Below are 27,382 nucleotides of genomic sequence, written 5' to 3'. Positions count from 1 at the left end.
GCTTGTTCTCACTTCCATTTGGCCTGGGCAGTGCTGATCACGGGCTCGTTCACCTTGCTGGTAAAGTGCAGGGAATTGAAGGATTCCCCAAAATCTTCCTCCAGGGTGGAGATGGTCACAAACATCAACACCTTGGCGTTGCCACTGAGGCAGCTCTGGAGCAGGAAGTTTGCTGTTCCTGTAGGGAATGTGCTGCTCCTTGTTGCAGAGGGCAGTGATGATGAGCCCAAGGGTGCTGAGGCTGGAATTGATGGATTGAGTTTCCTGGAGCCGATTCCCAATGATCAAAATGTCTGATTTTTTCCCCAATCCTTTGCTGTCCTTTGTGGAACAAACCAAAGATGGAGGAAGGTCTGGTGCTGATTAACCTAAACTTAAGCATTTTAGTCTGAATTTAATGTTGTTGGAATTTGAGTAGTTAGGCTATAGGGCTGTTTATCCCTGGAGGTACCCATTGAAAAGTTCACAACCATTGTTAGAAATAAAATTATTAACTCTGCTTCTGTTCTTCTGAGCACGTTTACTTTATTAAAAGGCGGTGACTTTTGCTGCTGCAGCGAAGTAACCAGTGAAAAAATTGAATTAATTTAAAAGGACTGTCTTCCACCAGCCTTCTGATACTGAAAAACTGTGGTGGGGGTAGTGGTTGGCATTTATAGCTCTCCTTGTACTTACTGTTTTAAAAGGCTCACAAACAAACTGACTTTCCTGCACTTAATTCAACCTCTTTAAAAATCCAAATTTGTATTGTAATGCAATAATTCAACGTTGGTTATGTCTTACTGATAAAATCTACGTAAGTTTTTACAGTGTGGTGACTTTTTTGAGGCCTCTACCTGTGTGTGGCAAGCTCAGTCCAAGTTGTAAAAATTGTCTGGATTTCAGTTGCTTCTTGAAATCTATTTCAGTTCAAAATGTAAGAAAGAAAATCAGGTAATAAACAAAGGTTTTAAAGAAATTAAAGCCTAATTTCAAAGGCTCAAGTGTTTTGAGGCTTTGAAAAGTTTGTTTTGAAGGACAGTTTGTTTTTTTTCCTAATGTAAGAACAGCTGTTAAAAACTGAAGGCTAGTGCTGTAATAGCTGATCTAAATACTGCAGACATATGGGACACTTGTTAATATTTTGGCTGCTATTTTAATTAAATAGGTTTACTTACAGCCCGAGATAGGATTTTAATTTTGTTGCTTGTTGTAGTAGCCAGAGTATATTTTCCTAGTCGCTTGTTCTTTATAATAAAATTCCATTTGCACACATGGTTTGGTAGACAAAACGAGGGAGATGTCCTGAATTAAGGCTAAAATCCAAAAAAACTTCAAAACTTAAAATATTCCTTTTGAAAGGGAATATTGAAGGGAATATTTTGAGGAGGGGCAACGTGAGGCTTTCGGAATGTCATGTACCCCAGGAGCTGTTTAAACCATGGCTCAAATGAGTGTTTGGGTTTGCACTTGGAAGCTTGAATTCCTCCCCAGTCGCTTTGCTTTGTTTCCTCCCAGCTGGTTCCCAGCAAATCCCTGCTCAGACCGTTGTGTCCTGTCTTTTTCTCCTTGGCTGTGGATGTCCTGACTTCCCAGGGTTCAGGATCTAAGGCTTCCCAGCTCCTTAGATTCCCTGACTCCCAGGGCAGCAGGCTGGGCACCCTCTGGCAGTGCCAGTTCTGGCCATCCCATGTAGGGAATGCCCCTGGAGCTTGGCCTCAAAGCTGGTTGGGAATACTGAATATCCTGGTTGGTATCAGGGGGAACTGACTCACTTCTCAAAAACGCTTTGCTTTGTTTCCTCCCCACATCTTTATTTTGTTTTTATTTGGGGAACAGACACATCAAAACACTTCAAGGTTTTGGGGAGAGGGAGAGAAGGAGCAAACTGGGATGGGTTAGTTTTGCCATCAGGGACAGCCTGTGTTGTCCTATGGATTTCCCTTTCCTTCCATCAGCCTGTGTTAATTTATCCCTTGCTGCTGCAGCTTGGAGAAGGGAGCATTTATTTAAATAGATAAGTAAATATGTCTAGATTTTTCCAGCCTTTTGGAACTGGCACTTGGCAAGTTAAGTGTGTTCCTGTGAATTTTTAAATCACTGTAGCACTACTTTCCCTCTTGCTTTCTTTGAATTTCTTCACCTGGGATAGTTTTTCGCAGCATTTTGCACTGGGTGTGTTTTTGGAGGTGAAGCTGTCCAGATAAAGTCTTTCCAGAGTTGCTGTTCAGTGCATAGTAAGATTATGTGTATCTTGCTTGTAACCATTTATTCCTTCACTTTGTGTTTGGAAGCAGTTCTACTACGTTTATATTTGCGGTTTCCAAGACATTAAACTGAACACAGAACTTTATCTGTTTCCAATGAATACAATTCAAGTTCAGACTTCTAAAGCTGACCTGTGTTGTGTTGGTGTAGTAACCTCTCAGAGTGACTAATTTGAAATAAATTTGGATTATCTGACACTTGCTACTCCGATACCAGTGTCTTAGTCCAGTTAAAATGGTGTGAGTGGCACTTCAGATGAAGGAATTTGTCCCTGCCTGGCAAACACAAAGCATTAATAAGGGGGAATAACTGATTATTTTATTTTAACTTTTTTTGGAGGGGAGTTTATCACTTTTGAGGGGGTTGTGTAATGCTTAAATTTATTATGGAAGTTGCAAGAGGAGGGTGGAAGCCCAACACCACTGAAATTATTGGCAAGCCAGATTCTGGCTCCACCTAAAGATGGAACAACACTGTGTCATCTGGTTCGTTGCATAAAGATAAGTGGAATGAAAATTAAAAAAAATTGCTTAGTATGCAGAACATACTTGTAGCTAAAAAGCCTCTTTGGGATGTAGACAGGTCAGTATTTTATGATCAGTCCATGTATTGCCCTGTTGTAGAAGATAATTTAAAAATATTTCAGACTTTCAACTGCAGGATGTCTTTGTTCTAAAATGTGATTAAATGCAGCTGTAGATCTGCTTTTATACTGCACTAAGCAAAATCTATGACTTCTTGGAAAAGACTGCAAATTGGACTTAACAGTAAAAATACTGTTCAACAATTTCAAAGCTGCTGTTGTTAGTTCAGAAGGGAAGAACCAAGTGTGTAAAAGTGCCTAAAACAAGGGCTGGTACTGAAGAAAAATGGAAAGAAGTGGCTAGTCTGGTGTAAAATACTGTTTTCCCCTAAGCTTTCTGAGCAGTCAGGTCCTGTTCTTGTTTTTCCTCTTTTCTCCTTTTCTGTCCCCTGCCGGTGACTTGTGTTTCTACAGCTTTAAATATTTCTTTTTTCTTCAGTCTGATGACAAAATGATGGTTCTCTCCAGCTGAAATGCAGTGCTTAAATTAGAAATTCTATCTACTTGTAGGTAATGCAAGGAAAGCAATGCTCTCTGCTAAATTTGGATTTTTCACTTTGCTGTTACCTGTGTAGGACACCAAAACGCTGAGGCTGTTTTTCTGAGCACAGAAATAATAAGATACAACCAGTGCTTGTGCTTTGTCATCTTAGCTCTGCTTTTGTTTTAGGAACTAACAGAGCACGGAGCCAACTTTCCCTCTTTTTGTGTTGGTGTCCCAGGGCTGTGGGGTGTTATGAAATAAGACACCTCTGACAGTACCTGCACGGGGGGAGTGCAGAGCTGTCACAGTACAGCAGATTTTTCTGCTGTTTTCAATAACAAAACCATTAACTTTCTGTTTATCTGTTTTATGTTAAGCCTGACAATATTATCTTTTATGACAGTTTATCGTGTCTCAGTTAAGGAATGCAGAGCAGAGAGAACAAGGTCTGGACAGGATTGTGCTGTTCAGCAGATCTCTGCATGTGACCTCTTCAAGGCAGCCTTTACTTAGCCCAGCTCTGCCATCACTGAACATGTGGTTTTCTTGTCTGTTGCTGGTCTGTTCATTTTATAATGACTGCAAGGGCTCCTTCCTTATAAATGCATAAATGACTACTTGTTTTTTCCCCTCCTAGAGTTTGAACAAATTCTACATCCTGAACATAAAGGAAAATAACATCCTTAAGTAAATGGAGTTTTCATCTGCAAATGATGCAGAAAATGCAAATAATTAAGCAGTGTGAGCTGATTACCCAATCACTGTGTGATGAAGTACCAAAGCAGAATCACTCCTCGTTAGAACAGTGTCTCCTGTGTCCTTTCATTGTTGTGAGTTTGTGTGGGTTCAGGAGGCTCACAGGACACCCCAAAAGTGGGGACCAGCTCAGGGCTGCAGGGCTCTGCCTCGTGCCCAGCAGAGACTGGAGTATTGTTGTGTTATGGTTGGCAGAGTGGTTTCCTCCCACATCTGTAACACATTACATCAGATTTTCTTTGGCATGTCCTTCCCACTAAATGAATTTGTATGCTTGGAATACACACTCTAGTAAGTTCTTTTAACTTCTTCGTGGAGTTGTGTTCCTTGCCCTGGAGAGGTCGGGAGATGGAAGTGTCCAGAACTCTGTAGGAAAAGCTGTGGCTTAAATACACGTGGTTCTTCTAATCACATCCAAAAGCTGTTATCTACCTCTGGCTTGTGTTCAGTTGGTGGCATTTTCTGCAGTAACATCTTGGAGGGAAAAAAAAAAAAGAGTTTCCCTAACTCCAGTTTTGTGCCTGGTTTAAATTGTGAGGAAGCATCTCCTGCTAAGAGTCGAAGCGTCCATGACAGCTCTGATTTCAAGACTTTGTTTCTGTCTTTGGAAATCTCAATTTATGAAACAAATATACAAAGTATATTCATACTATCTATATTTGTATTTATGCATGAGAATAATTTCGCTGCCAAAGATGTGTCGTGGTGGGGGTGGCTGTAATGCAGGGCTGCTCAGGGCTGTGTCCCCATTTACACTGGTTAAGAAAGGCATTTGGCTTGTTGGGCATCTTCTCTGATCTTTGAAACAAAAATTGGGGGAGGTTTTTCATCTCACTTGTGACCACCAACAGCACAGATGTGTTTAATACCCTCTTTAGTGGGTATTTCTTCCAGCATGTGCATTTCCAATTGCGTAGTTTTTTTCCAGAGGTGCTGATGATATCTCATTTAAAAAAAAACCAACAAACTCAATCCCCTCGAGTATGCATATATGTGATTAGTAATGCATGAAGAGTTATTAACAACCAAAGCAGAAAATGAGGTATGGTTGCAAGCTGCCTTTTGGCAGATATTCATGCCTGAAATCCTGCTCTCCGTGTTGTTCCTGCTGGGTAAACATTTACATCTCAGATGTCCCTTCCTTGGCAGTTCCAGCAGAGGTGAAGAATTGTGTAAACCTTGAGAACTGCCTTAAAAGTTAAGGAGAATCTGAAAGAGCAGGATGAGGGTGTGCTGTGCAGTAGAGGGCTGGTTGTAGAAAGGGGCTCTGGTCTGGTTTTGCCCATGTTCTTTCTTTTTCTGACAATAAACTTGTACTCTGCAACTTTGTTTCTGAAGTCTACCAAAGCCCAGACACACTTAGTTGCAGGGTGACTTTTACACAAAAAGACCCATTATCTCTGTGACTGGAACTGGACAAATATACTGTGGCTCTTACCAAACCAGGCAGGAAAGTGGGTGAAAAGGAGTGCTTTAATCTTCTATAAAGATGAATTATAGGTTACACTTCTGTGTTATGCTTCTGTTCTTAAGTTTTCTCTGTGATTTTAAAAGGGTTTTTTCAGACAACTGGATGTGAAACTTGTTTTCTGATCTCTTTTTGAGAATATTGTGCATTTAGTTTGGCTATAAGAATGTGTTTTGTTTTTTTTAATAGAACAGCTTAAATACTGCCAACACTGAACATCAAACTGACAGAGACTTAAAATCCCCCTCTTTTGGAATTCCATTTGGACTTACAAAATAATTCCTTTAGAAATGGCAAACGCCATTTCTTCTCAATTTTACTGAATTCTTGCTCAGATTGGAAATCATTCCAATGTCCTGCTTCTGTCTCTCTAATGTCACTCTGAGTAATGTGTTTTAGACTTATAAATTGGTCAGGAAAGAATTTTGAATCTGAAGCCTCTTTAATTTCTTTGGCTGCAGATGGAGTCATTGTTTTTAGAATTTCTGGATTGCCATTGATCCCTGGCTTTTGATTCAGAAGGGACCACTTACTGGTTTTGGAACTCCTTTAAACCAGTCTCTGTGCAGTCTCAGTCCTGACAAAACCAGCCTTTTAGGTAATGTCAGTTCTGAACTGAAATTAGGCACATTTGTGTGTTAAACCTAATCTTCGGCCTGCCACTGGTTAGATTTGCCTTTGTAAATTGTGGTGTATAATTGGTGATGTTTCATGTGAATATAATATCAAATGCCCTCAAAGCATTTTCATTCCAGGCTGTGACATTATTTTTCTTATGGATGGATGAATGCCCTTGGCTATCCACTGTTGGATGCCTGTGAGGAGTAAATGCTGTTCCTACAAAGGACATTACTGTGATAAAGTTTTTAGGGCAGACATATATATAAAAGAGATAGATAGATAGATAGATACACATATATAGGTATAATGTAAAAATTAAACTGAGTCATAATTGCAGGAGAAGGGAAAAGGAGGAGGCTTCTAGAGAGACAGATGTGGCTTTGGCCACTGTGGTTCTGAATCAGTCACAAGGTACCATCATCTCATCAGTATTAACTGTTTTTGAGAATTCCCAGCTGATGACTGCAGTGCTTTGCCAGAAAAGGTGAAGAATCCTGTCTGTTATTCTGTAACATTTTTTGATGTGATACTATTGTTCATTTGTAACTTCCATTCCTGCTCTCTGGGACAACAGCCTGCATTTTAATGGCTTGGTTAAAAGCTGCAAATGTGAAACCCTCTCCTTCGTTTATAAATATTTATGGTATAAGAAGGCTCCAGTAGCCACACGCTGAATTTCTGACCAGGGTGACTTTCATTAAGGTTTCCATGGAATCACAGTAGCCCCTGGCTGAATACAAATGAGAGCTGTGCATTTTGCTTTTCTATTTTAACTAAAACACGGAATATTGGAAGGAGGAGAGTTCCACAATGTATGTTGGGGCTTAGTGAAGCCTTGTTTGGGTCTGTTTAGCCCGGGGATGAGGAGTGATGAGAGCTGCCAGTCCTGAGTCCGCCCCACGTGAGTCACAGGGTCCGATGCTTTCAGGGCTGAGGCTGCTGGGCAGGAAATTCCGAGCTGACTCAGCTGCACTCCCGGGCCACTGCAGCATATTGACAAAACCAGGCTGGCTTTGTATTCTGGTCACCCCTTCATAGGGAAGCAGAGAAAATGGATATTGTTAATAAGCATCCCCTGACTTCCTGAGTCTTCTTCCTTTGACGCAAACCAGGGAGTGCAGCCCTGAGCGAGGCTTTGGAGTAGCCCCATTTCCATTTTAGGGCCCATTTTCCATTTTTGTAGAATTTTTCTATGTAGGTTTGTGCCTTTTGTAATTTTTTTTTTTATTATTTTTAAATGATAACACAAGACTACAAAGAACTTAGGACATTGGGATGATTTACTCTTTATGGTTCAATAGAAAGAATGGTAAAACTCTTCAAGTGTACTTTTTTTTTTAGGGGAAAAAACTAGAACAAAACAACAAAAAAAAACCCCAAACAAAACCAGAATACTTTTTTTCCCCCTTTGGAATATTTAATCTCAGAAGCAAAGAACTTCTAAGAATTATCCTCTGGAGAGAAGATATGTTGCCAATTTATTTCCTAATTGGTCAGATAGTGGAAACACTTGTTTGTTGTGGCTGTTGGTGCGTTGGAGGATATTTATTACTTGCTCTTTCTCCAAACAGTGTTGTTTCAGAATTAATATTATGCTCTAAAAGATCAGAAATCTTGATAATTCCCATGCAGTCAGGCTGGTAATGAGGCTGCAGTCTGTGTTGTAGCAAGTTACTCCTCGTGTTTTTAATCATCCTGTTGAAAATCTTTTTCTGAAAGCTTAGTGCATGGATTACACTGGACTTAGATTAGATTTCAAACTTGCTTGAAATAACTTGAATATTATTCGAGTTGCATATTTTTACCGTTTTAATACAAACAAGGTCAGAGTGTTGAGTACAGAGCAAGCCTGGAACTGAGAGAGCAGCTGTGGAACCACTTTGGAGAACCAAGCCTTGGGAATAAAACTCGCTTTTACAAAGACATTGTTCTCAGTTTAAGTAGATCTGTTCTAGCTTTACTGGATGCTAATAACACAAAGGAATGTTTTTTCCTTTTGTTCTTTTTTCCTTCCCTTAACAAGCTCTTTAACATTTCAAACAGTTGTGGATGAGGGCTTTGAGTAGTATATTTTTTTGTTTGTTTTTCCAGGTCTATAAAGGTGAATTTCAGCTTCCTGACTTCCTTAAAGAAGTGCCACAGGTACAGTATTGAATTAATTTCCTCATTTGTAGCAGCAAATCAGTGTGCAAACAGTCTTTATAAAACCACTTCTTCATGAACCTGATTTTTCTGAGTGATGACAAGGGAACAGCTTGTCCATGAGGTGGAATCTCCAGTTCCAAGCCTCTCTTGAGTCCATGTGTAACTCCAGTGATGCTTGTCAACCTGAGCTGCCTGAATATTTGCTGTGAAACTCAAGGAAAGTTGGAGTTTCTTTTGTAGACCAAACTGCAAAGTGTGTTATTTGCAGAGGAGCTTTTATCTTTTGTTACCTTGCATGGAAAGGTTTAAAGCAAGTATAATACAGAGAGAGCAGAGTTATAAGTACTGAGAAACTTTAAAAAGAAATAGTAATGTTATCAGACATAAACAAAACCAGTTCAGCCATGGATAGGGTGCTGTGTTGGGTTAATAATCAAGTGAGCTATTGAGCTTCAGATTTTACTGAGAATTCATAAGTTGGTACCTTCAAATGCTGTTAATTGTCAGCTCCCTGAGGGGCCTGACCTGTGCAATTGCAGTTGAAAAAGCAAAATCCTTGTCATGGAGCTCTCAAACTGCAGGATTTTGTGGCACCTTCCCCCAGCCATGTGAACATCATGGAATCATAGAATCACAGGATGGTTTGGGTTGGAAGGGGCCTTAAAGCTCATCCCTTCCATGGGCAGGAACACCTTCCACTAGACCAGGTTGCTCCAAAACCCCTCCAACCTGGCCTGGAACAATTCCAGGAATAAGGCAGCCACAGCTTGTCCGTGTGGGAGGCACACAGGTTAAGAGTACACAGGAGAATCTACCACATGTAAACAAAGCATTTTGACTTTTTCCTTTTGTTCAAACGAAAATTAATTGCTTAAAAAGGAAAATCGGTTTCTTTTGTTCCAGCCAAAGAAGACAGTAGAAAGGAAGTCTCGTGGCAAGATAAAATGAACGTGGACCAGTGAAGTCAAATAGCTGTAGTGTCTGTGTCATGTTTTCAGAACATAACTTTGCTGTGGGCACCAAATCTCTCTGATCAGTCTTTGTGTGACCTCTAACGTGGGCTTGGCTTTTTACTGGATGTCTGCCTGCTCTCACCCTTGGGTCAGTCAGTGCTCCTGCTTTGCCAGTCGTGCTCAGCTCCTGGAGAGCCATTCCAGAGCTGGCACCACGCAGCTGCCTGGGCTGTGCTCACAGCATCGTCCCCTCTCCAAGTCTCTTGCTGGCCCAAGTCTCTGCAGCTTAGCGGCAGAAATGCTGTTTAAACGTTCTTAATGTGCTGCTTAACGGTCCTGTCAGCAAACTGTGCTGAGGGAGCGCTGGGGTTAGTTCTGATGCTTTCACGTGCCATTACTGTGGTGATTCCGAGATTATCTGCAGCCTTTCAGATAAAGCTGTGGCATTATCTGGCTGCAGACACGGGGTGTGCCATGACAGATTAAATATTGCTGATAAGGATTTATGGAAAAGGCAGGGATACGAGTTATCTTCAAAACTGAGCACACTGTGTGTGTGCCAGCAAAGTAAATCCTTGATTTTTTTTTGAATGAATCCTTGATTAAATCCTTTAAATCCTTGATCTTTATACAGTGTCCACTAGTTAAATTTTACTATTTTTGTTTTTCAGTTATCTTGTGACACCTCAAAAGAACCTGGGCCACTCTAACTAGTAAATGTCCTTTCATTCCATATGACAGGGAGGTTTCCAAATGGGACTCTGCTAAATTCCAGGAGGAGGATTTATACAGTTAGCTTGGTGCATTACAGTATTTACCAGACTCCGAGCAGATTTATCCAGAGTAAAAGAAAGATCATCTAAAAGGCAAAAAATAAGCTTTGTGAAATAGTAAAGGAATATTTCTTAAACCATAAAAACTGGAATTGAAGTTGATAGTGTTCTCTTTTAGTGTATTATACTAAAGATAAAATTAACATAATGTAACTAAACACCTCGATGCTTTGGAGTACAAACATAAGTGCTCATAATGAATTTTTTTTTTCCTCTAATGTAAAATAGCTAATTTTAGTTATTTTTTGACAGACTGAACCTATGGAATAGAAGATAAAATGGACATTTCTTGCACAGAAGGTAATAAAAGATCATTGCAGTCCTCATTTGTTGCTCTCAATTTAGTTTAACTGAATTTTTCTTAACTTATGTTAAAAAAACTCTGTGTAAAATTCTGGGTAAGAAAAACATGAAATACAGACCTTAGTTCAGAACCTGTAAAAATCACTGTGAGGTAAGTGCAGTCCTATATGGCTCATCATACTTTCAGTATTTGCTATGTTATTGGATTGACAACTCTGTTTTAGAGCTTGAAATTGGAAGGAGGACATAAAACTATAATTTTATTATTAAAAAAACAGGGAAACTTTAAGGATGACTCTTCATCACCTGTGTAATTTTGTTTTTAAAGTACTTGCTCTTTTGTGATAGTGGAAACTGATAAGCTAATTTGTTTTTAATGTGTCCCATAGCCAGTATTTATAATAAACTGCATTTTAATAATTGAATAAACAATGGCAAATTGTGCAGTAAATTCCAGACTAATTAAGGAATGAATGATGCAAGAATTACTGTATTAATCCAGGATTTTTACTTGTCAGCTATGTTATCAGATATTCTGGCTTGACAACAAAAGATGACAAAATGCTTCCAGTTTAAATATAGCCAAAAGCAACATGCCCCACCAATACACCCAAAATAGATCCTTACATGGCCATAAATATAGTGCCCTAAATATAGCCAAAAGCATTGCACCACTTAGAAATAATGGATATAAAAGGTTTCCAAAGATTAATTGCAGGCTTTCAGTCTGAAATGGATAGAGAAACCATAATCTTTTCATGTAGTCAATGTTAAAATGACTAAAACAGCAGCTTCATTTTGCCACTTAGCTCTGAAAAATATACTTAAAACTGCAATATTTCTGTCTAAAGCTGCTGCCCAGTTTCTGGGAAACCAAATTGTGAACTTCCCAGCAGTAGCTTCCCCTGGTACAATGCTGACTTCCAGCACGTCAGTGCAGCCCATTGTCACAAATTCTTGGAATGTAAGTGGAAAACCAATATATTTTTTGCATCTAAATCTTCTCCAAGAAGTCACTGTAATGATAAACGATGGACAAAGCAGCCACATTCCTCACAGGAACGTTTTAGTGGCTGTGGTTTGTCTTGACAGTGACTTTCCACCTACTGAAAGAGCAATGAATTAATTCTGCATTATATGTAATTCCAAAACATTGCTGAGGATAGGAGCCAAATATTACACAGAAAGCTCAAACATAACTTTATTTTTCCTTTTCTTTAGAAAATCGACTGCTGCCTTTTCCGTGGGAATGATCCATCCAGCCTGTCCCCCCAGGATCACTGAGGTGTGCTGCTCATGGCCTGCTTCCTTCAGAATTTTCTCTCCCGTTTCTTTCATACTGTTTTTGTTCAAAATTTTGCTGTTGTGAGCGCATGTAAACCTGTTAAAGAAAATAAAAAACACTGATGTTAACGTAGAACTGTATTACATTCGCACAACTATTTTTTTAAGGTTTTAAAAAAATGCAAAGCAATGCCTGTCTCTGAAATTGCTCTTCTGTCTTAATTACAAAGCTCCATCTTCAAAGATTTTTTTTTGTTGTTGGTTTTTTTCTTGTAGCAGTTTGGTTTTAAATGTATGAAGCTTTCAAGAGTGGTCTGTGCTTGTCCTAAAAGATTTCTGGTGGAACAGTTGTCTGTTTTATTCATATGTGGAAATTGTTAAATATCTTTTATTTAAAAAAAAAAGTTGATAAATTACATGTATAATTACAATTCAATGATCTTTTGTATTTTATTTTTCAAAATAAATGCTTTAAATGTGATTTTCATTTATTAATATTTTTGTTTCGGAGTTAAGATTTAAATAATTCAAGATGTTGATGCATTAGTGGAGGGGAGATATGATCTCATGTCCTGGGTTTGGGTCTCTCTTTAAGATTTGCAATTCAATGCTTTTTGTTTGCTTTTAATAGCTGGGTGACGAGGAAAAAGTAAATTGGAGTGTCCCGCTGAGAGTTATAAAGAAAGTAACATGAGATTTCTTTACTGCAGGAGAACGAAGGTAATTTTTAGCCTCTCGAATTTGTTCCTCAAAAGCCATTGTGTTCGGAGTTGTGCTGCTGTGAAACTTTATCCTGGGTATCAAAACTTTAGGATACAACGTGGAAGGTGATTATTCGAGTAAGGTATTTTTTAGGTGGTTTTTGCCTCATTTTGTCCCATTTTCTGTTCACCTCAGTGGCTCACGATGCTGAAGGTGGGCTCAGCCTTCCCCACTGGTTTTAAGAGAAGTTCTTTCAAAAATACTTGTGTTTCCACAACTTCTGCCTCTCCGGCCCTGAAAGAGTTGGGTTTTTTTTATTATTTCCCTCCGTTCCTTTTCTTGCTCCAGCTGAGATGATTAACGTGTGTCTCTAAAACCACCGCGAACACCAGTGAAGGATATCAAAGTCCCTTCAGGGAAGAAGTGAATTCGACACTTGGGTCCAGCTTTCCCAGCTCCTTCACCCTCGGCTCGTTCTCAAAAGTGATCCCGGGGCCTCCCCTAGTGCCCGCCGAGGGCAGCGCGGCCGCGGAGCCGCCATCGGTGCTCCCGGTGCTCTCCGGCAATTAATCACGGCTAATTAATTACCCGCGGGGCGTTTCCCTGCGAGCGGCGCGGGATCGAGGAGCGAAGCGCGGGCGGGGCCCTGAGGGGAGCGGGGGGGGGGGGGGGGTGTGGGCGCTCCCGCCGCCCCCCGTGTGGGGACGGGCCCGGCCCCGCCCGCGCGGGACCCGGATGGGCCCTACGTGACGCGGGGCCGGGGCAGGTGAGGGCGGGCGGGCCCCGCTGTCCCCGTCCCGTCCATCCCCGTCCCGTCCATCCCCCGGCTGATGCGGCGGCGGCGGCTTTTCCCCCCGGAGCCGCGGCTCCGCTACCGACCCCCGGCGGCAGCGCGGGAGGGGCCGCTCAGGTGAGGGGCGGGAGGTGCCGCGGGGCGGGAGGGGGACGGAGCGGGGGCCGCTGCCCCGCGTCCGGGGACTCCGTTCAGACTGTGCGGGAGGCCCCAGCAAGTCGCTAGGTGACAGCTAATAGTTATTTATTAATTAATTAATTATTGATTTATTTGCCGGACGCCTGCTGTACCCACCTGAGCCCGCCTGAGGGGGCTGTGCTGCCCGGTCGTGGGTGATGCCTCTGCTCCCCTCAGCTGTCAGACTAGAGAGCGGCTCCAGGCTCCAAAAGCTGTGGAATTCTGTTTGAAGTGGCGATGCCAGCCACCAGCGAGTACAGCCCCAGTGTCCTTTAGCCACTGGTTTCTCGTAGCTCCCAGTCAGGTCTCCCCCCTGTCCTGCTGCTGCCCTGGAAGTCACTGGTGATGGAGATGTACACACCCATACACCGTGTCTCTGCTCCCTGCTCCAAAGGTTAAGTTACACTACCCCTTCATCATACTCTGTGTTGTCTTTTGCTCATGCCTAGAGGTGTTGAGAATGTCCAGCATTTTACAGTCCAATGTATAATACCCTTTACTGCAGCTCAGGGATCCTGCCCCCTTTTTCAGGGTGTTCCTTCACTGTTCTGATGCAGATTTATGAGAATTTACTGGATGTCAGGTCTCATCCCAGTGCATTCACACAAACCTTTGATCATCTGAGTCTTTTGAAGATAGCTATGGAGAGACTGCTAAGTGACATCTCATTCTGTGACCTCACAGGGACACAGTTGCTCTTGAAAAAGGGGGAGCCTTCCTAAAATCCAGTTGGTATCTCCTCAAAACAAGCTTTGAACTGAAATCTGTGTGGGTCTCCTAGGATGGATTCATACATCAGTACCTTACTGGAAAAGACTTTGACCATGTAATCATTATGTCACTTTTTTTGTAGATATGTAGCTTTTTTAGGTGTGTCACTTTGCCAACACTCGTGTAATCTCAAAGTATTTAAGAAAAGGTTGTTTAAACCAATACAGAAAAGCTGAGGGAACAGCAGAGCCTTGAAAAGTTTTGTTGACTCTTACTATCCAGTCCAACTTGCTGCTGTAGGGTTGCTATCATTCCCTGGGGAATGAAGCCAGACTGGCAGGGCCAGTTCATTTACTGAGATGTCTTTGGGAGGTGTGTGTGTGTGTGTGACAGTATCTGAGCTGTCCATAAAAAAGTTCCAGGAAGCAATCTCTGCATTTAAATGCCAGGTAGAAGGACTGGCAGGAGGTATTTGTGGTAGAGTTGGATGCTGCTGACCTTGGTTCAGTTAAATATTTGATTTAATAATTTTGTTCATTGATGATGTCCTCTCATTAACTGTCTGTTGATCTGCACTCAGATATATTTGAAAGTGAAATGGATGCATTTACTTAGTTTAAATAAATAAAACAAACCCTGTAACTTTAATGAGAGATTTAACAAAAGGAATATTTTTGTGCATAGTTAAAAATAATTATTGCACATTCTTTAAAGTGGCAAGAAGAGGATAAGACCAGGTTGGATGGGGCTTGGAGCAACCTGGTGCAGTGGAAGGTGTCTCTGCCCAGGGCAGGGAGTTGGAACAAGATGAGGTTTAAGGTCCCTTCCAACCCAAAACATTCTTGATTTTATGATACAGATGGATGCATATTCTTCATGAAATGCAGAGAACTGAGTGTCTGTCAGAGAACTGGGCAGTGATCAGCTTCTGTTTTTCTTTCAGGGAGACTCTGCTCCTGTCACCACTCCACTGTTCCACTGCTCCGTGCCCGGGGGTGAACTGGTGAAGCAAACCTGGAGAGGGACTTCAGTCACCTTTTAATGAGGGTCAAAAAACAGGTTAAACTTGTCAGTGATTAATCTCTTCATTTTACTGCCACTAAACTTAATCTTGAAATCCTGGGCAGAGAACTTGTCTGCCAAACCTCACTGTTGAGGGCACTGTTTGTGTGAATGTTCCAATGGCAAAGGAGGCTGTTACTCCTGGGTGTAAGAGAATTAAGGTATGCTCTCTCATGGTTTTTTTTCTTAAACCTTGGTGTCATGTTGAAGGAGGATGATGAAAGAGGAAGAATTCCTTTTTCTCAGATCTCTAGTTCTGGTAGGAAAGGGGCCCTTTTTGGTACAGTGCCAAATGGAGGAACTTACCCCAAACACATTCTGTGGTCGATGATTCCCATATACTTAATGGAGCTGAATGTTGTTTATTCACAGGATGATCCATTTAAGTGAAATATATGGGACATTCTTGAAAAATGTAGACAATTACAGAACACATTTTTGGTCAATCTTGAGTCTTAAGAGAACTGGAAATAGCAGGCAAAGCACTGGTGTCAAGTGACAGCATTATAAATAATACATTCACAGTAAATACAGGCTCACTGAATTTTGACTGTGCATCTTATAAATGAAGCTTCTGCAAGCTGTTTCTGGGTGATAATTTGTTTACTTCTTTAAAGGAGCTCTACCAAAATAATATTTCATTTATGTTGTGTCTGTTCTTTATCTGTGAGGCGTAGTTGAGTTGTTTTGATAATTGATAATGTCGGAACAAATGTTGTTTCAGGACAAATATTAAAATTGCTAATAGGGTGTGGACACTGAGAAGCCCTTCCATCCTTATTTGTCTGCCTATGCATTGGACTGTGGTGGAAAAATGGTTATAAACTGTAGAGAAGAGAAGTTAAATACCTGTCCTAAGCTGAGCCAAACCTCTTAAGAGCTGCAGCTTAAACGCAGTGTTTGACACTTCAGGGTACCTATTTATCTGTGTTTATTATGGTGTTAAACAGAGTGTAGAATTCACATCCAAATTTTGGTGAAAGCAGGCTGTGGATACTCCCTCAGAACGTGGAGACTGTGATCTGATCAGCTCTCTGCAGAGTATCTGTTTTGCCCAGGAGAATCCAGAGTCTCTCTGGGTTCTTTCTGAACTTGCAGCATTTCCTTTAGGAGCTGAGATCTCCAGACAGGCTGATGATGTGCACAATGCACTGTGTTAGCAGAATTGTACAGGCAGAATAATTAATCATGTCTTTCCAAATTTTATGTCATTTCTTCTTGCTGATTTTGATGGGGAAGCACCCTTTATGAACCATTTGTTTAGTCAATAAATAAACGCACCAGATGTGCTCGTGCAAATAACCCTTCTCTTTTTATATTTCATAGTGATTTCAGAGAAGGAGCTGGCAGGGTTAGAGCTAAAGCCTCTGCTGGTGGTGATGCCTTTGTTATGGCGTTGTGATGCTGCTGGAGGCACCACAGCAATCCTGGAAACGGGGATTTTACATAATGCAGCGTAAAGGGAACAGCAGGGTTTCCTCCTCTTTGCTGCTCTGCTCTTTCATTTATTATTTTTATAGTGGTTAGTCCGTCCCGTGCTGCGATTGAAGGTGGACTGTGAAAGCCTGCTCTGTGCCGGAAAGGAAATGGATAATTAGCAGTAAATGCGCGGAATAATAAGCAGAATTAAATACATGTGTGTCAGACGGGCGCGTTCATGTGCGATGAGATGTGATGCGGTGGGCACGGAGACATCGGTTTTCTCCGGCTGGTGAGAAACCTCAATTGGAAAATTTGGCAGGGAAGGCTGAGCGGAGCCCTGCCCGGTGCCCGGCCCTGCTCCCGGCTGAAGGTGACAGACGGAGCGCGGGTGTCGCCCGGCGCGGGGCCAATGGCAGGACGTGTTCCTGCATCCCGCCCATGGCGAGGGACAGGCTGGGACAGCGGCCACCCAAATCCACCCAGCAAATGACATTTTCCTGCAAAAGCGCGGCGGAGCCAATCGCTCCCTGCACTGTGCAGCCAATGGATGCCGGGCTCTTACCCAGCCACTGACAGCGGCTCCGGGGCTGGAGGGCCTCGGGACAGCTCTGCCAAGCGCGTTCCTGCACAGCCCGAGCCCCCGGTGTGGGTCCCATCCGTGCCGTGATTCATTTCCCGGCCATAGCGATGCCATTGTGAGCCCTCGGGGTGACGCGGCGAGCGACGCGTCCCGCCCGCAGCGACCCGCGGCTGGCGGGGGCAGCCCGAGGTGATCCGGGGTTTGTGTTCCCGTTTAGCAGTGCCACGGCTGCCTACCCAGCAGACCTGCTCCCGAGAGCCAGAGGGATGGTGGTAGTTACGGGGCAGAACAAAGTGAGTGGAAACCCGGATGATGCCATGTCGAGCTCGGATGCAGAGGATGATTTCCAAGAGCCGGCCACTCCTACTGCAACCCAGGCAGGACAAGCTCTACCTCTGCTGCCCCAGGAGGTAAGAGCTCCCCGGTGCCGTTCACCTGACAAGGTCCAGTGATGGCAGCACGCACTGCTCAGCTGCCAAAGAATCCAGGAGTTGTTTGCTGGACTATTTGTGGATGTGCAGTTCAGTTTCCATTAGTAGCTAAATGTTTGAATAAAACTAAGTCTCTTGAATTTATTTCAGTTGCTTGTCGGCTTTAGTTGTCAGTTCCATCCATGTTTGGAGTTGAGAAATATAATGAAGTGTTTATTCTGGTGCTTCAGGCGTCTTAGAGTGTCATTCTAAGATTTTAGGCCTGATGTAAATACAGAATCACTGGGGATTTTTAGTGTATGGTTTAGCAGTGTAAAGAAACCAGCAGAGTAGCAACTGAGTGCAAGTCCTAAGGCTGGCCTGAGATTTCTTCCCTTTTTTTTTTTTTAGCTCTACACGTGTGTCTGTCTCTGTGTAAGGGTGGGAAGCCAAGAGGAGGCATTAATACTTTAAATTAATATCTGGCATTAAAGCTGAGTGATATCTGCTGTTTCAGATTCCAGCTACAATTAAACCACTCACTGATTCCACCCAGAAGCCAAAGTATCCAAGCTGTTAACCCTCGAACCTCTCTGGTTTGTGGCAACAGGGCAGGGAAGAGGAGTTTGTCACGGCGGCAAAGACCGGGTGCTGTGTTTTGGAAGCTGCAACCCTGCAAAAGGCTGGAGGCTCCTTTCTGATGGTGTGATTGCTTTTGCAGTTTCCAGAAGTTGTCCCCCTGAACGTGGGAGGGATGTACTTCACCACGAGACTGTCCACCCTGAGGCGTTACGAGGACACCATGCTGGCAGCCATGTTCAGCGGGAGGCACTACATCCCCACGGATGCTGAGGGCAGGTACTTCATCGACAGAGATGGAACCTACTTTGGGTATGTGCAGTGCCCCCAGTGCTTCCAGGGTTCTTCCTGAAGAGAGTCAGTTTTCAAGAAAAATAAGTTTTATAACGTTTATTTTCCTTCTGGTGAAATCCCGTTTGTGTGGGAGGTAAACGTGACTGGCTGGCATCCACACCCTCAAAACATAACAATAGTATATGGCAATTAAACAGCTATTCATTTTACTCTCAAGTTATGCAATGGGAAAGGAAAAGCCACCAATATTTTGTATTTGTACAGTGTCTCCTCTAGAGTGTCTCCTTTCAAGGTATTGAATTGTTCTGATGTCTTAATTTGGTTTGTTTGGTGTTGCTTTACATAGGAAGCTCCTTTGAACAGCACTGGGTTTTAATTGATATTACAGTATCTAGGATAAAGAAGGAATGGAAGGAATGCATCCAGGTTTCTTACACAGTTGAAAGTATGTTATTTTCAGTCTTTAAACAGGATATAACAGAACTGGTAAAAAAGCCCAAGCCTCAAATAATTTCTTTTTTAAAAATTATTTTTGCTGGTAGTGCCACATCCCTTCACCTTCAAGATTCCTTCTTAAGGAAGGTCAACAATAGTTTTGTTAGTTAATACTTACAAAGTGATTTCTTTCCCTGTTAAAAAATCTTGTCACATAACAGTGTCAGAGCTGCAAGGAAATGTTCTCTCTCTTCTTTTTAAAATTCTTATTCTGTATATGGCCCTGATCCTGTGTAGAGAAACCTCCTTTGCAGATGAACCATCCATTCAGATGCAATCCTGGATCTGTGTGAGATAAAATGTCCATGCATATAATTCTCTAGGAAAATATTATTTTGTCACAGACCTAAATTTGAAATACAGTGACTACAATCTCTTTCCCGTGGAATACCTGTATCCTCTCCTATTTGGAGTGGTTCCTCCTCACTGAACTTTTTGTTTAAAATATGATTATGTTTTTTTGAATGAGTTTTGACATTAACAGAGGCAAAATATGGAATGGTGACTTGGAAACTTGAACGTGGCAAATGATTTTAAAACCAGACGTTGGGAATATGGATCATTTGTTTCAGTTACTGTCTCAAGAGAGTAAACAATAAATATCCAGCATTTCCTCTCCTTTACCACCTGCAACAGTTTTGGCAGAAATGTGTTCCTTAATGATATTTTTGCCCTTTTTTTTTAGAGACATACTTAACTTTCTACGCTCTGGTGACCTGCCACCAAGAGAACGAGTGAGGTCAGTTTACAAGGAAGCTCAGTATTATTCCATAGGACCATTGCTAGACAATCTAGAGGATATCCAGCCTCTGAAAGGAGAAAAAGTTAGACAAGCTTTCCTGGGCCTAATGCCATATTACAAAGGTAAATAAATGAAGTAGTGTTGACTGTTTCTTCTAGTGTGATTCGAGTGTGGTGCTTTCAGTCTGCTTTCAGCTTCCAAGCTAATTCCACTGCAGCTGAGAAGTTCGTTATGTACTTTTCACCCTGTTTAGATCTGTGAGGTCTCCACGTCGGATTTGTTACAAGGATGTGGATTTTTATTTAAGAAGGAGCAATATCTAGGCCATAACATGCAAGGCTTATTAAATGAGAGGGTTTCTCTGCTTTTGTTGTGTCAGGACCTGCAGCTGAATAAACTTGGGCATATTGTAAGGACACCAAGTTCACCAGCTAACTGAGGTTGATTTGATTGCCGTCTATTTTGCTACATGCAGTTTCCTGTTAGGCTGAGAATAACTCATCAAACACTGCAGTAATGTGTTTCACATGAAATAGTTGCATTTGATCTCTTTTACTTGATACTTCATTGTAATTCTCTATTTTTGGGTGTTTTGGGGTGTTTTTTTTAGATCACTTGGAACGGATAATCGAAATAGCAAAGCTCCGAGCTATGCAGAGAAAAGCGAGATTTGCAAAACTGAAGGTCTGTGTCTTCAAAGAGGAGATGCCCATCACTCCCTACGAGTGCCCCCACTTCAATTCCCTGCGTTTTGAGAGGAGTGAGAGCGAGACCAAGCTGTTTGAGCACCACTGTGAGGTGGATGTGTCCTTTGGCCCCTGGGAGGCCGTGGCCGATGTCTACGACCTGCTGCACTGTATCGTGACAGACCTGTCTGACAGGGGCATCACTGTGGATCACCAGTGCATCGGGGTGTGTGACAAACACCTCATCAACCACTACTACTGCAAGAGGCCCATCTATGAGTTCAAGATCACTTGGTGGTGAGTTGTTTTGTCCGGGACAGCGCGAGGGATAAAAGGACTTCTAGGTGACACTCGATTGCTTTTGGTATTTTTTGCAACGTGTCTCTGGAAATGCATTGCTGCTAACATTCCTTGGAGTCAGTGAGCTGCTCAGCAAAGGGAACCTGGTACAGAGGTTAAAGAACCTCTGGAATCTTGAAAAACCAGCCTGACATCAGACTGTTGGCTCAGGTACCTTAACGAGGCACAACACAAAAATCACCTCATGGAAGTGGTGGAGAGGAGTGTCTGACATCTTCTAAAAGGTGCCCCCAACCACGTGGCTTTAGTATCCCAGTCTGCAGAATGGAATTGCAGATCTCTCCTGCTTTATTGGGAAGCTGGGGTGCTAATAATGCTGACATGTGGTTCAGCTTTACCCACTTAGAGGTGTTTTAGTTCCTACTTAAACTTACCACTTTATAAAATTGAGTAATACCCAGCACAAAGATTCTGGAAATGTAATTTTGATGTAATAGATAATTTAAAAAAGGGGAAAAAAGGAGTGTTCCCTATATATTATTAATTGTTGTCAGGATTAAGGTGTATTTCTTTTTTAATTAAGAATCTACATTGTGAATTATAATGTTATATTTCAATTATTATTATTGTTATAACAAGGAATAGCAGATTTGGAATATATTCCTTAATGCTTTTAGGAATAATAACTGTCCATGGAAGACTCGTGCCTGTTTTTAGCCTTAGAAATTCTAAATGTTTACAATATCTACAAAAAAAAAAAAAGAAGCTCTATAGAATCAGGTCATTTACAAAGGCTTTTGGTAAATGAGAAAACCCTATATGTATGTTCCTATTAGCAGAAGTAAGAGGAATATTTAATGTACATTATTTTATTACTGACTCTTTTTACATTCTGTGATATTAAACTTTGTTCTAGAGTTTAAGTCAGATGATACTGTACAAGTGCTTCCTTCACCTCACCTTCTTCAGACAATTAATTCTTACTTTTATCATTCTTGTTGACCCTTCCTGGTGTCATATAAGGAAAAACAAAATTCAACCTTCCTATTCAAATATTTCTCCAATGATAAATCAGTAGATCTGGGTAGTAAATCCCTTTCCATGCCAAAAGAGGCAGCCATTGCAGACTCACATTCTTTTCAGAAGGCAATTGTTGCACTTCTGACATGAGTAACCACATCCCAAAGCTGAATTACTTGATGTCCAAAACCAAAAGGGAGATTTAAACGTCTGCAGATATTAATGTTTTGTGAGGTACAGGAAACTCAGCTGTTTTTCTAAAATACCCCACTTGAAGGGACTTCCAAATAATCTTAAGGAGAGAGAAAAAGTAAATATTTGCATATTGCATTCCATTGGATTAGATGATCCAACAATATTGCTTAATTAAACTTTTGACCAAAACGCTTAAGAAACGCATTAATTACAGTGATCAAAATTCTTAGTTACCTGAGGTAATTTTTAGTGTAATTCTAAAAACCTTATGGTCAAGTTGTCTTGCAAAAAAAGAGCCAAACTGTTCGCATTGTCACACTTTCAGGCACTTAATTTAACAATTTTTAGTAAATTGTCTCTCTGAAGTGGGGGCTCTAATGATCTCTTTGCAAATATTTACTTACAGAGGCTCCTTGTCAAGTGCTGAGTTTCAAGTCCAGAGCTTGAAAGGGCATTTGGATCTTAAGTTTGTTTAAATTGTTTTCTTAAATATTGGCCTTTGTGTTACAAGTTCTTGTACTTGTGTTTGGCGACCCAAAATTAAGAGTTAAACTGAGACTAGTAAAGCTTCCCTACAATGAGAGGAACTTGGTTTCTTTGCTGCTTTGCTGGCTTCATTTATTTTCATTTTATTTTTTTTTTCCCAGGGAATCTTAAACTGCAAACCACAATTTCTTCTAAAATTACGTAAGATCTTACAAACTTTTGGCTGCTTGTCCACTTCAGACATTTAAATTCAGGATTTTCAGCATAGTTTATTTAGGGATTACAATGAGAATTGCAGTTTTAAGGGAGGTTTCAGTGGTTTTTTGCCATTTCCCATATATGTATTTACACAGGAGAGAACTCTGGTTTGAATTTCAGCACCACTTGCAGAAAAAGGACACAGTCTGATTTTTAACAGTGTGGGTTTTTTTGGTTTGGCTTTAAGAATTTTCTCACTGTTTTTATAGAGAAGCTGTGACGACAAAACCCCTGTTTTGACCATGTTTGCTATTTCTGATATATCATGCTGATATTTTATTACTTTCCCCTGTTCATTGCTTTAAAAAAGTAAGGAAAACTACCGACCCAAAAAGATAAAATGAAAATCTTGGTCTGTATCAGCTGCATCTTAATCAAAGCCCTCATCCTTCCAGTCCTCCTGGAGGCAGCAGACGTTCAGTGCAATAATGGGAAGGAAAACACGGATTTAAGCCCACGTGCTTTCATTAAACACATCCCTTTCATTAAACACATCCGTTCTGTGCTGTGATTTGGGCAGGTTAACCCTATTTTTATTGACTGCCCGTGTTCTAAAGCAGTCTTTGTTTACAACGATTTAGATGATCTTGCCTAATCTGTGCTCGTTTTTTGACAGAAGCAGAGGAGTTGTGCAGGAGGATGGCAGGGGAGTAGAATCTAATCACTGCTTTATGTAACATTAGTGACTTTTCTTGGCGTGTAGCACAACTTTTGAAATTCTACATTTGCAACAGAAATGTGAGTAGCTGATCTACTAAATCCATGTTTAACAGGACTGATGTTTTTGTACATCGTGGATGCTTTAGAATTATCTGATTAAACTAAATGCCTATGGAATACTGCTTTTTTTTTTTCCTTTAGGACTTTTCATTATATCCAGCCAGGCCAGAGGTTTGCTAGAACATATTTACCTATTTCTCCGTGCTTCTCTTGGCTCTTTTGCCACTTTAGCATCTACAAAGCTACTTTTCCACCCCCATACTCTCAAATCCCTGTGTTTGGCACTGGAAACAAATTGGGCACAGTAAATAGTCTCGTGTCATCAATATAACCTTGCTGTGAATATTGTGTTTGCAGATCATTAAAAGGACAGTGCATGTCCCTTTAGCTGATTCAGTTCAAAGGACATACATTTTTTTATTTCATATTCTGAGGCTGGATACAGGCCCTTTTTCCATTTTTAGTTCCAAATTGATACACAGGAACACACATGTTACAATCGACTTTTTTTCCCTCCCCCAAATAAGTCTAAAATATTTTCAAAGCCCAGATCACATATCTGGATTGCAGTGATTATTCTGCTTTTATGAATACTGGTGGGACAGTTGGGGGATACTTATTTAAAATTAGAATTGTTAGCTATTGTTTTATGTTGCTGTGTGTATGAAAAAAACATGACAAGACTAATTCTTTTTAACATTCCCTCTGGAACATTTAACATTCCCTCTGGAATCCATTGTGCAGTGGTTTTTAACAGGGAGCAAAGGCAGGTCTAACTATCAGGTCTCATCTTAAATAACTTGGCCAATTCCACAGCACATTCAGTATTTCTGCTTCTGTTTTACACTTGTAAAATAGGAAAGGGGGGAAAAAAGGAAAATTTAAAAAAGAAGGAAAATAACTCATCTTTCTGAATCACTCAAAATGACCTGAAAATATATTTATATATATGTGCAGCAGCCACTTTATTGATTTCAAGAGCTTAAAAATATATATAAAAATAACTTTTGAGCTTGGTGTGGGCTTCTTAACTTGAATACCCAATACCCTACATAGGAATCTGAAATACTCCTTGCTGAACTTCCATCCTCCTTGGAGGACAGTGAAGGTGCTGCCAGCTTTGATCTGGGAAGCCTTTGAGCCATAAACAGATTCTCTGTGGTCCTCGTGGTGCATGTTTTCTTCTGAGACTGCTGGGTTTTATTTTTATTTTAAAGCTTTTTTTAATCCAAAACCTATAATGAGGGATCAGCTTCTGCATTGGTGAGGGTGTGAGTTCTTTGGTTTGTTTTGGAGCACTTCAGGTCTTAGTTACCTGAGTAACAAAAGCAGTGAGTTATTGCAGCAGGAAGTTCTGTGTGACCCCCTTTTGATGGATTTTTTTAAAGTTTTTAGGAAGTCTGCCTGGGAGACACCTCATGATGTAATATATGCAAATACCTGAACTTGTTCATGTGAATATTTTTGAGATTTTGTGGTTCAGTTTTGTAATATTCTCCCCTGAAACTAGCAAGAGTGCTAAGGGTTGAGTTAAACACTGGTTTTCTGATAAGCCAGCTTATGCCTTAGATATCTCCTGCCCTCATTTTGTAAAATCACTCATCCCAAAGGAGTTTGATGTAGGAAAAAGTCAAGGCTGTTATAGTTACAGGAAAACCAGGAATCTTCCTTGATTCTCAACAAAGAGTCATTAAGAGAATCAGGGTTTGTTAACCCACTCACACCCTCCATTCTTTGCTCTGGTGGTCTCAGGGCTGGGTCTGGCTCACAAAAGGCAAAACTCAAACACTTCTGTTATGAGGAATGAGCTGATTTGCATAAGCACCTAAATTGGCCTTTGCTGAGTGATTGTTAAAATTCCTGCAAACCGAAGGATGTCGATATTTTAAACTGTTCCAAGCAATAGCTTTGTTAAACCCTAATCTGCTTTGAGCCAGTGGATGTACTGTGAGGGCTTGGCCAGGTCTTTTGTCTGTGCTTCTCCGTGTATCTGTGTTTTCCCAGTGGAATCTGAAGCCCGGTGAGGTTGCTGATCACATCCAGGGAATACATTTTCAGGTGTGTCCCGAGCTGGATTTTGAAAATACGAAAGTGGGAGGGAATTAGTTCTGCAGTGTGTTCCCCAGGGATGATCCTCACTACCTCTAAAGGAACACTTTGAGATCCTGATCCACACTCCCCCACATCTCCCTTTGTGAGCTGAAGTGTAAAAGGCAGGAGGAGATGAGGTGTCTGGGCTGAACACTCACAGTGAGATAATGACTCTGACTGGATCCCCCGTGGGCCTCACCCCCTTCTCTGACCCCGCAGATGTTCAACTCTGTGTGCAGGAAATGTATTATGTGTCTCTGCTGCACCTCAGATTTGTTTGCAAGGTGAATGCTTGGTCTGTTTTAAAATAAAGGGGTTGTTTTAATATTGCAATATGGTGACTGATAGTTGCTAAAGAATCTGTGAAAACCTTATTACTGTCAAAAATACCTGAGTAAATCAATTAAACTAACTTATAGCATAATCACTTTAATTTCACTCTTCTTATTTTTTTTTTTTTAATAAAGACTTCTTTTAAGGGCTTGCATCTGTTTCATAGGAATATGCCTTCAGCCTAAGTAGCTGTGTTTTGGGGGGTGAGAGCCTTTTTTATTGCTTGCTATGAGCTGAAGGATAAACTGCACAATCCCTCATCTGTTTGGGTTTTTTTCCTTAAAATCTAATTTCTCTTATAATTAAAGGTAATGATTTTCTAGCTTCATTTGGCATTTGCAGGCCCTGGGAACCCTCCTCCCCAGCTTTATTCTCACTGCTCATTCTTCTTTATAGATGACGTGGGACAGGTGACACGATGAGGAAGATGATGGAAGTGCCAGCAGGGAAAGGCTCCTGTCAGAGCTGGTGGTTTCCATTGCAGGGTGTTCTTTGGGCTTGATTTCAGCTCTTGTTCTGTGTGAGGCACAGGAACCTTCAGCACTATTTGTGTGAGCTCAGTCTGTCAGGAGTTCAGGGCAACTTCCACTGGTCGTTCATTTCTGTGTGAGTTCATTGTGGTGTCGATTCTGGGAGCTAAGAGGGTGGGAAAATCCAGTGGATTGCAGGGTCACACTGCTTGAACTTTGTGCCACAGCTGGATCTTTCTGCATGGCAAAGCAGAGTAATCATTTGGGACACAACTGCAGGACAGAGAAGACTTCAGAGCAGGGACTGTAGAAAAATCATCTCTGAACTCACCATAAAACTCTGGGATATATTTCTTTCACTTCCATCATTTAATAACTACTTTACTCTGGGCAATTTATAGACCCCACTGGTTTTAAGTTGTGGTTCCTGGAGTTGTACTGATCTCTTTGGTCATTTGTAGGTAAACAATTGTAAATGTTTCCAGGTTGTTCACACACAGCAGAGAGGACTGAGGATCGTTCTGAATTTAGGGCTATGGAAACATAATTTCACTTAACAGAATTCCCCCCACCCCAGTCTTTCATTATCTTTCTGCACATAAGCTGATTTCAGAGGGTAATTATGCTGTTTATTATCTCCTGTATATAGTTCTCTAACTGGAAATCACTTTCCAGAACAGCAGTTCTTAGTCATTTTACTTACACAAGCTTAGTATAAGTTTACCTCCACTTTCACTGTGACTTTTATAAATGGATTTTGTTTTGCTGAATTATGAATTGTATGTGTCTATGCATTGTAACCCGTAATGCCTTTGAAAATCCAGCCTGGATGCTAACGATCAGGGTTTGGAATTCTCTCCAAATGTGTTTTGTTAATAATTCTGTTGATGTGTGATGTTCAATACTGTGAGTACTGCAGTGTATTATTTCTTAATATTTTTGACTTTTCAGTTCGGGTAATATATAGTCTATGTTTTTTATTTAAAACACATAGAAGAAAATGTGGATATAAATTTGTGTTGTGCAATAAAAGATTATTATACTGAAAACTGTTGGAATCTGGCTCTTCTGGTCTGCAGCCAGTGTGGTGCCCCTCCTCACCTTCCCTGGCATTCGAGTTTGCTTTGCATGACTGCAAATGAAAATTAAGACACCAGTCTCTGTCTCGGGCTGTTTTAA

At 41.2% G+C, this 27,382-nt stretch overlaps 2 protein-coding genes and 1 long non-coding RNA gene across 15 annotated transcripts in view; 2 read left to right on the top strand and 1 right to left on the bottom strand.

Annotated features, from left to right (window-relative positions):
- Positions 1-12,158, top strand: part of TPST1 (tyrosylprotein sulfotransferase 1) — a 21,810-nt gene extending 9,652 nt beyond the window's left edge. Inside the window, exons 3-6 of one of the 2 annotated variants that reach the window (XM_027666848.1) lie at positions 8,251-8,301; positions 9,208-9,283; positions 10,343-10,390; positions 11,615-12,108. In XM_027666848.1, coding sequence (XP_027522649.1) covers positions 8,251-8,301; positions 9,208-9,252 — 96 coding nt within the window. In that variant the 3' untranslated portion in view covers positions 9,253-9,283; positions 10,343-10,390; positions 11,615-12,108. Of the gene's footprint in view, positions 1-8,250; positions 8,302-9,207; positions 9,284-10,342; positions 10,391-11,614 lie in introns of both variants that reach the window. The other variant, XM_027666849.1, reaches the window with a different exon arrangement.
- On the bottom strand, positions 11,570-13,929 carry LOC113958532. The gene is made up of 2 exons (XR_003531549.1): positions 13,467-13,929; positions 11,570-11,774 (listed from the first exon to the last, which is right to left on the bottom strand). It is a non-coding gene; the product is annotated as an uncharacterized LOC113958532 (long non-coding RNA).
- Positions 12,187-27,252, top strand: KCTD7 (potassium channel tetramerization domain containing 7). 12 transcript variants are annotated; one of them, XR_003531548.1, is made up of 7 exons: positions 13,191-13,289; positions 15,004-15,283; positions 17,342-17,534; positions 18,256-18,425; positions 19,588-19,766; positions 20,255-23,327; positions 26,130-27,252. XR_003531548.1 is itself a non-coding variant. In XM_027666856.1 (7 exons), coding segments are annotated over exons 2-7 (966 nt in total). In that variant the 5' UTR covers positions 13,191-13,289; positions 15,004-15,233; the 3' UTR covers positions 26,131-27,252. The 12 variants fall into 12 exon arrangements, 11 of the variants coding, with proteins under 11 accessions (XP_027522653.1, XP_027522657.1, XP_027522656.1 ...); XM_027666856.1 differs by having other exon boundaries at positions 20,255-20,627; XM_027666855.1 differs by having other exon boundaries at positions 20,255-20,627; positions 23,206-27,252.
- The last annotated feature ends 130 nt before the right edge of the window (positions 27,253-27,382 follow it).

The sequence above is a fragment of the Corapipo altera genome, unplaced genomic scaffold (genome assembly GCF_003945725.1).
Source record: "Corapipo altera isolate COAL_440 unplaced genomic scaffold, ASM394572v1 181, whole genome shotgun sequence".
NCBI classification, from domain to species: domain Eukaryota; kingdom Metazoa; phylum Chordata; class Aves; order Passeriformes; family Pipridae; genus Corapipo; species Corapipo altera.
Note: the sequence above shows the minus strand (reverse complement) of the source record. Positions and strands in the feature narration are given on the sequence as shown.

Bases quoted from the DNA above. Each gene is read 5' to 3' on its own strand.
- KCTD7 (XM_027666852.1), top strand. From the start codon at position 15,234: ATGTTCCAATGGCAAAGGAGGCTGTTACTCCTGGGTGTAAGAGAATTA. The intron at 17,535-18,255 runs GTAAGAGCTCCC...TTGCTTTTGCAG, and splicing joins TACCTCTGCTGCCCCAGGAG to TTTCCAGAAGTTGTCCCCCT. The intron at 19,767-20,254 runs GTAAATAAATGA...TGTTTTTTTTAG, and splicing joins CCTAATGCCATATTACAAAG to ATCACTTGGAACGGATAATC.